General features: G+C 49.3%; 1 protein-coding gene across 1 annotated transcript; it reads left to right on the forward strand.

Annotated features, from left to right (window-relative positions):
• Positions 1-7995: 7995 nt before the first annotated feature.
• LOC118024008 (neuroendocrine secretory protein 55) lies at positions 7996-9080 on the forward strand. The gene has a single exon (XM_035025480.1). It carries the CDS (start codon positions 8221-8223, stop codon positions 8956-8958), a length of 738 nt encoding a protein of 245 aa, XP_034881371.1. The 5' UTR covers positions 7996-8220; the 3' UTR covers positions 8959-9080.
• Positions 9081-9144: the final 64 nt, after the last annotated feature.

The following is a 9144-nucleotide window of genomic DNA, read 5'->3' on the forward strand; positions in this document are numbered from 1 at the left end:
AAAAGATTAACCGGAAGAAAACTAAAGAATAAACCAAACTTATTTTTAAATAAAAAGAAGCCCAGAATTACCAAATATCACAAACTGTACTGTCCAAGAGGACATGAGGTGGAAGTTCCTGATTTAGAGATTTCAGACAATGCTAACATTTCAAAAGAAATGTGAGATGCCAACCTGGGGTTGCCAACTTATTTTTTTAATAGAAGTAAAATAATTTTTAAAAATGGAATAAAAACAAAAATTTTTAAAGCTCTAAAAAACTCTCTAAAATCTTAAAACAAAAAACTCAAATTACTATCTGTTGTGATTCAAAAAGAGCTGCTACTGACAGACTAACAGGAGGGAAGCTTCTGTAGGCTCCATGATCAAGAACAGTCCCTGGAGCGCCCAGCTGGCTCAGTTGGGGAGGGTACAACTCTTGATCTTGGGGTTGTTAAGTTTGAGCCTCATGTTGGGAGTAGAGATCACTTAAAAAAAATCTTAAAAAATAATAATAATAAAAATAAAAGAATCGTCCCTTCGTCCCTTCTCTGAATAACTTGAGCCTGATGAAAAACCCATCACATCGTCTTTTTCTCATTTTACTGCGGATTGGCGACCACTGACTTAGTTTGCCTCTCTCCCTTATGCACGAATCCTTTCTACAAAATCCTCTGCAACCTTCACTGAGTGTTTGCTTGAGCAGGCTGCTGGTTGCCTCATAAACCAAGCAATTCTAAAAGTCACAGAATATGAGAAAAATGCACAAAAATCAATACCATTCCTATAAACACATAATAAACAGCCTGCAAATATAATGAAAAAAGAGCCCATTCACAACAGCAACAAAAGTATCAAATACTTGTAAAATACATGATCTATTTTCACGTATCAAACTCTACATATGATATACGAGAATTATACAAAGAAAACACAAATCCTTAATGGGAGAGATAGAAACTCAAGGAAATGAAGAGTGAGATCATACTGGGGCTTAAAGCTAAACGCAGAGAAGATGACAGTATTTCCCAACTTAATTTATAGATTGAATGCAATTCCAGTCAAAATATCACCAAGGTCATTATGGAACTTGATAAAAATGGTTCTTAAATTCTATAGGAAAATAAATGGGCAAAACTATCAGAGGGTTCTGAGATAATATCCAGTAAGAAGGCATTTGCCCCAGCAGATCTTAAAATACAGTATAAAATGATGATCATTAAGGTTGTAAACCCCAATCACGGTAAAACACTGGAGAAAGACACTACGATTTAATAAACAGAGCAGGAATAAACTAGCTATCAATAAAAAATATATATATACACAAGCCACATTATGCCACAATAGTCTGGCTGGATGTTTTTCAAAACCCTCTTATCTCAAATGTGGAAAAGAAGTTTTAGGTTTAACTAATTAAGCAACATCCGGAAATTTCAAAGTGACAAAGACTAAGATTTCTGACAGTCTAAAAAAACACCTTTCTGCCTCCTCTGTATTTTCCCACGGTCATCTCAAGCCCCACCACCTCCTTGCTGGGGTGCTTATTAATTAGATCCTCTTGTTCTTGGACTCTGAACACGAGTGTGGGTGAGGGAGATACGGGAGGTGCGTGGGCAAGAATCTTCCATCTGGGCTCCCTGGCCAGGACCCTGCACCCAGTGTCCCCCAGCAGGCCCCATGCGGCCGTGGTTACCCGCTGGTTGGCTTCCTAATGGCAAGGACTGTTCTCAAGGGCAATTATGATTGAAGTCTGCACTTGCCTCAAAGCAAAACAGCCCTCTGTGCTTTGGAAAAACACGAGTCTTTTCTTGCTCCATGAGTGAAGAGAGGGAAGTGATGGCTGTTTTGTGAGCATATTTCTAGACCAGCGAAGGGAAAAACCCCCAATTTACAATGATGTTTAGCCAAAACAATGAGTGGAAGAGGGAAAAGCCATGGCCAGCCGATGACGAGTTTTCATTTCTGATTTGGCTCATTTCTGTTGTGTTATTCTCCTAGTTTTATGATGTTTTCTTTAGCACGCACAGTTCGTGTCCAACCGTGGGCCCCGCTGGAATGTGGATGGTCCTGGCACAGGGACGACCCTGTCGACCACCTGGCCCATGTCTCAAGATCCTTATGCACAAGGAGGGAAGGAGGGGGGAGAAAAAGATAGGCGAACGCAGAGCCGCCTCCCAGAAGCAGAGGTGGTCAGCTGAATTGCAGATTACATACAGATCCACATCACTGTCCCCCACGTCCAACTGGTCAACAGTGTCCTGCCACCAAAGGGAGCCACACGCCCTAACACCTGTGTGGGGTGGGATGCAGCTTCACCAGACTGCCTTTTGGAAAAACAAAGCCCAGCTCAAAAAACAAATACCTAGAATCCTCTTTTAACTCAAAGAAGCGTTACAGCGAATGAGGCTGATTCCCCCGTTACCAGGACCGACTGATTACAGAGCCCAGAGCCATTTGCCTGAAGATAATTGCCCCAATTCCCCACTTCACTTTGCACATATAGAAACAGTCCCAATCTACCAGAGCCTCAGTGACTAGACATGTAAAATTGGTCTAATCATATTTTGAAGAGCTCGAGCTGAAAGGGTTTCTACGAGCGTGTGCCTGAACCATGACACCGCTGAGAGTTTCTCCCCTCCAGGCGCGTTGCTCGCTCGCTCACTCCCCCACCAAATCTGAAGAGGTGAGTCAGATTCTCAGCAGAGGGGAGGAAAACAACTTTGAGGCTCTCTGTCAGTGCTGGTGGCCGGAGGTAAAGGTGGGATGACCCGGAGAGCTGGACAAAAGCTAATCTGCACGCCGGAGGACGGTCCCGAAGGCGGAGTCCTCTGCGACCAGCAGCCCACCAGCTGCAGGAGGAAGCCAGTGTGCAGGGTGGCAGGACATCTGAGACTGGAATCACTGGGCTGCTGGCACCTTGGGACGCCGATTTTATCAGCTGGCCATGGGAAAGAACCAGGCAAGCTAAAGTGTAAGTTGGGGGCAGGCAGATGGACAGAACCCAGTCCCAATTTCTATAGGACAAGGCCAGGTCAACGGCCAGAGCCCGGAGTGCAAACCAGGGGCCACGTGAAAGCTGACAGCGAGAGCCGAAGCAGAGAAAAGGAGGCACCATGCCCAACAAGGGCCCGTGTGCTTAAGCTCGGCCTGAGTGAGGGGGCTTCCAGACACTCCCTGTTGGATGAGGAGCCCAGAAAGTGCCCCACCTGTGGCAGAAGTGGGCAGGCAGGTCGGCAGCTGAGTGGGTGTTGGATCACTGGGCGAACCCTGGTAAAGCACAAATCCCAGGGAAAGAAAGGCCATTCCTGAGAAGACAACTCCTAACAGCTCTGTACACAGGAATCTGGTTCACTTCTGATCCTGTCTCCCTTTAAAAACAAAGGGCACAAATAGAGTATTATAATCCCAACGATGGCCTGGACAGAATCCAGCCGTGTCAAAAAGATGATTATTTCACCCTATCATTTGCTTTTAGCTCTGGATGGCATTCCCCCAAAATCACAAAATCAGGAGCCTGGGGTTGTCACTATTTCTACCGGTGAGAGCCAATCGGTATCAGTGCCGTCTGAGTAACAGCAAAATAGCGCCCCAGAGAAATGAGCCAAATGTTTTTGTACCGTACCCAGACCTATTTGGAGGGCAGGGGTGCGGGGCAATGCCAAATTCCCAGTGGGGTTGAGCCTTTCTGGCTGATTGCCACAGTCAGGGGTGGGGGATACTTCAAACTCCCTGAATTCATTTCTACCCAAAAGAAAGTTTGAAAAGCTCTCCATCTCGAAAAAATAGCCCTTTCTAATGATTGTCCGAAAAATTCATTCAAGAGTGATTACACCCACTCACCTGAGAGGAGAACCAATCTCTTATCTCGCATCTCATCTTGGAAACTGTGTTGGTGTCTAGGGGACCCATGACAATAGCCTGTCAAGCCTTTTGAGAACTCATGTGACTCATCTCTGTCTCCCCCGGAGCGACCAGCACAGGTCATGTACACGGTAGGCACACTAGACAGATGGGATTGAAAGCGATCCTCTCATGGACTTTTAAAAAAACAAGAAAATCTCAAAAGTCAGCACCAGGAAAAAACCCACCTTTTTCGAAACCCAGCAGCTGAACTTCCCCTCTGATTGTTCCTCAGCTGCCCTTGGCAGTTTATGTGTCTCATGTAGGGTTTATTATTCGGCACCTGTTGGCAGCCCACTTTTTAGACTGGGGGCACGTCGCGCTGACATGCATGTTGGAGGGTGAGCTGTGGTGCATTCCCAGTGACCGCCGTCCCCCCACAGTGCCCGCGACAGCAAGGGACTCGACTCCTGACTGCTAAACAGCCAAGTTCATTCCTAATTTCCGAGACAGCTCTGGGAGGGGAGGCAGAGGACCGACAGAATTAATAGACAGACCTGACGAATTCCTTTGCTCCAGCAAGAGAGCTGTGGAGCAAAGTGCCTCGGAGCCCGATTAGGAAAGCCGCACCGCAGCCCTGCTGGTTCTCTGCATACACCTGTTTGCTCATGTCCTGAAACTGCCACCCGAACATTCCTTCCTGTCACTGAGCCGCTTGCACTTTCAAATGCTTCTAAAATAGAAGCAGAGTCGGAAAGGCATGTCCATCAGTAGAGCCCCCAGCCCCTCTCCCACGGTCTCCAAATGCCTTTCACGGAATCAGAATCCGAGTTGAAAAGAATTTGGGCGCACATTGAGTTCCAACTCTGCCCGGCTCATGAGTCCCACGGAAAACATCTCCAATATGTGCTCATCTGTCCTTTGATTTAACACCGCTTCTGACAAAGAGCCAACCGCCTCCTGACAGCCATTCCATTTCAGAGCCCTAATTGTTAGCATATTCTTCCTTGGGTTGAGCTGAAATCTGCCTGTTGTAACGACTACCCATAGGTTATAATTTTGCCCTCTGGAGCCACGTAAAATACATCTCAATGCCCGTTCCACAGGACAATCCTTGAAAGGGCTGAAGACAATATTCTTCACAATGCATCCCAATCAGAACCTTATTGTATGATGCTCTGATGAACTGGGAACTGCACTTTCCTGTCCAACGGGTTCCGGAGCCTCCCTCCGGCAGAGCCCGAAGGTGACATATGACCACACTTTATTTACCGGCAGACAGACAGAGCCCCTTGTTCCTTAGCTGCTAACAGCCCGTGGTTGTTCATCACCCACTTGCTCCTTTTTGAAATTCACTCTGCAGCAAGCACTTTTTAAAGTCATGCACGTAATGCATTTTAAACAGCATTTTCTGCACAGATCCATTTGCTCGACCTCGGCCCTAAGTGCAAGATGAAGCAATATTTCAGTGGGGTTCTGCTGCTCCTCCCGGAGCCTGGGTGGAATGTGCACCGAAATGTATTTGTAACTATACAGGACCGGGGCTCTAAAATGCGGTGTTTTGTTAAATGCTCATTTGCTGATTAAAATGCATCTTGCAAAGAAAGTGCATTACTAATGCAGAATCTAGTCCAAAAATACGTATTATGTAATGCACATTTGTTAATAATGCAGGCAATCTCGGTGTATCTGTATTAGCGGATCAGCTCGGGGCTGCCATCTCCATTATAGGCATAAAGCACCCCTCCGGAAAAACGAAGTACTTCCTTACGAACACTAAAGAATCATAATCCACCTCGTTGCTGATAGCTGGCATTCGTCTCCATTGAAAGGGCATTCACCAGCACCCACATATTCCTGATTTTCTTTTCCCAGTGTGCCTTGAAAAATCACTTCAACGATGTCTTTATGTTCCATGCACTGTCAGTGGGGCTGTGCTAATTGAAAGAAAGAAAGCAGGTGGGTCAATGTGAGCAAAACCTCCTGCATGAGGGCTGAGAGATAAGGATTTGAGATATGCAGCTCCAAACAGCCCGTCCAGTGTCCCATCCTAATATCCGCATGATGACTGGAACCAGACACTTGTGATAATAAAACCCTTCCAGTGTCTCTGCAAAGTGTTTGATTCGGGCAACACTAGAATACAGACACTTGTCCTTTTATGGGGTTTGCCAAATCAATTCTATTTTATTAGACCCATCAGTATTTTAATGCTACAAAGGAACTCAAAGAACACAAGACGAAAGATAGACACAGCCAAGAGGCCGAGTCTGGAACATTCAAGAACGTCCACAGCCAAGATGTAGAAACAAAAAAACCTCAACACCAGCAAAGGTGGTTGCTAGAATCTTGCTAAGGTCTACACTCGGGATGTGACAGCTATACCTGGGCATGGTGTTGAAGGTGTGAGGACCAGTTCCACCATGCTGAGTGGCAGCTGTAGGCACATGACTCTTTAGCCACCAAGAAGGGAGTACCAGGAGGGAAAGCCTGGTGGACAATCTCAAAAGGGAAAGCGGAATTACGAGAGGTCGTGCCTTTCCAAATTTCCCCCATACTGACTCAGACAAAAAAACCCCCATGAGTCCCAAGTGGAGCAACTTTGTTGACATGTCCAAGGATTCTCGGACAATGGTGTGGCTCTGAATTACACTACCTTTGGTCTTGCCGCTATGACAAAAGGGGCACTCCATACTTTAACAGGGAAGGCATCATGCACAACCCAGAAGCAGCAGTTCTGTTACAGATGGAACTCAAGAATTTTCCAAGGGCCATGCTTTCCTGAGCAAAGATCACTCCAGGGATCCCCCTTCAGGAGGACATGGAGCTCATTTGATTTTCCAGGGCTGAGAAAGAGATGTACTAATTTCCTCCAACCTTTTGGCCTCTGGGGTTCAACATGGTCTAGGGGTGTCTAGCTGAGTCATCTAACCCTAATGCTCTGATCGACCCAATAGTTTTCTCATGGAGAATTCAAGCCGGATTAAATATTGGTGGGCAAGGAGGAATTCTGAGTGGTTTAATGCTCTGATCAACAGCAGATTAGTCCTAAACAGGCTTTCCTTAATATAAGGTTTTTTTTTTTCCTTTTTTTCTTTTTTTTTCTTAACTTTACCTTCAGCACCTGGAACAGAGCTTGGCATGTGCTAGGCACTCAATAAATAGCCCCTGAATGAATTAGCTTTGTTGAAAACCTATCTATGTATTAAATGAAAGAGCTTTAAAGGGTACCCCGTGAGATTTCCTTGATAGCTGACCAGCCTGCAGCGCCCCACAGGGGCAGAGAACGGGGCTGTACCTACTGAATATCAGCGCAGGCAAGACTTCCCTTAACTAGGGGTTCCAGCTAATTAGAGTTTGTCTTCCAGCACATGTTCTCAGCTCGAGCTCATGGCAGTCCACTGATGGGTCTGTGGACTTGCAAACCATCACCCTGTCTGTGGGGCCCTTCCTAGGAAAGATGCTTATTTGACCATGAGGTAATTAGCCAACTGAGACTACAAGGGGGGGGGGGGGATTTTTCGGAAACGCTCTAATTACAGTCACTATAACAGATCTGCCAAAGGTGTTTTCATGATTAATGACTGCCTGAGGTTACCAACCTCAAACTATTAAGCCCTTGGAAATCACCCGGGGCTGATCATTAATACCCATGCACAGACCCCTCATTTCATTCCGCCTAATATCTGCAATTTTGCGGTCTGGTTTTTAGCTTCATTTTGGCGATAACCCTGGAGTTGGGGAGGGGTATGGACCCCATGGAGAACTCATGCCCAGCTGCCCAAGTACCCTAACCTGTGGCTAGCTCGCTCACTTGTTTTGCTCCTTGGCACCCGCCAGACCCCCGCCCCTCGCTTTGCCCAAATCCTTTCAAACAAGGTTCCCTCCTGCCACCTGCCGGCCCACTAGGGTCTGCGCCACGGGCTCGGCGCCACCGCGCAGCTCGCGGGGAGTCGCCCCCGCCTCCTTACTGCACATGCCCGGCAGAAGTCCGGGCGCGCAACTTTGCAGAACCTCTCCGCCGCGTCCCTCTCCGCCTCAGTCTCCTCTTTCCTCTCCCAGGCGAGAGGACCGGCGGAGGCACCTCTCCCGAGTCTCAGACTGCAGAGTCTGAGACTTAGAGAGAGGAGCCCAGGAGGAGGGAGACTTTTTCTCCCCTTTTTCCCATCCCTTCTTCTTGCTCAGAGAGGCAAGCAGGGGCGCGGAGCTTTAGAAAGTTGAGTGCTCAGGAAGGTAGGTGCTTCCCTTTTTCCCCCTCACACCGAGGTGGGGCTGGGACCTCCGGACCCAGCTTCTCACCTCGTGGGGTGCACCTTTTTCGGCTCTAGCAGCCAATGCGCATCGGAGCCGCTCTCTGCAGAGCCAGAGGGCGGGTGGTCTTCTCGGTGTGCGCCGAAGAGAATGGATCGTAGGTCCCGGGCTCAGCAGTGGCGCAGAGCTCGCCACAACTACAACGATCTGTGCCCACCCATCGGCCGCCGGGCAGCCACCGCGCTCCTCTGGCTCTCCTGCTCCATCGCGCTCCTCCGCGCCCTTGCCACCTCCAACGCCCGCGCCCAGCAGCGCGCGGCAGCCCAGCAGCGCCGGAGCTTCCTTAACGCCCACCACCGCTCCGCCGCCCAGGTATTCCCCGAGCCCCCCGAATCTGACCACGAGCACGAGGAGGGAGACCTCGAGCTGTCCCTCCCCGAGTGCCTAGAGTACGAGGAAGAGTTTGACTACGAATCTGAGACCGAGACCGAGACCGAGTCTGAAATCGAATCCGAGACCGACTTCGAGACCGAGCCTGAGACCGCCCCCGCCACTGAGCCCGAGACCGAGCCAGAAGACGAGCGCGGCCCCGTGGTGCCCAAGCACACCACCTTCGGCCAATCTCTCACCGAGCGTCTGCACGCTCTGAGATTGCGGAGCCCCGACGCCTCCCCGAGTCGCGCGCAGCCCAGCCCTCAGGAGCCCCAGCACCCCAGACAGGGGGAGGAGCCCAAGCCCGAGGACAAGGATCCAAGGGACCCCGAAGAGTCCGAGGAGCCAAAGGAGAAGAAGCAGCAGCGCCGCTGCAAGCCGAAGAAGCCCACCCGCCGCGACCCCTCCCCGGAGTCTCCTTCCAAAAGGGGACCCATCCCCATCCGGCGTCACTAATGGAGGACGCCGTCCAGATTCTCCTCGTTTTCTTTGATTCAGGTTAGTTGCCCGCCGCCAAACCCGGGAACCTGGGGTCGGTGTGGGAGCCGCGGGAGGGAGGGAGGGAGAAGGGAAGGCAGGTTAGGAGGAAGGCGGGAAGACAGTGGGCTCAGCTAGCCTGCCGGGGGAGGCGGGAGAGCCAGG

The sequence above is a fragment of the Mirounga leonina genome, unplaced genomic scaffold (assembly GCF_011800145.1).
Source record: "Mirounga leonina isolate KUSES-001 unplaced genomic scaffold, KU_Mleo_1.0 Mir_195, whole genome shotgun sequence".
Taxonomy (NCBI): domain Eukaryota; kingdom Metazoa; phylum Chordata; class Mammalia; order Carnivora; family Phocidae; genus Mirounga; species Mirounga leonina.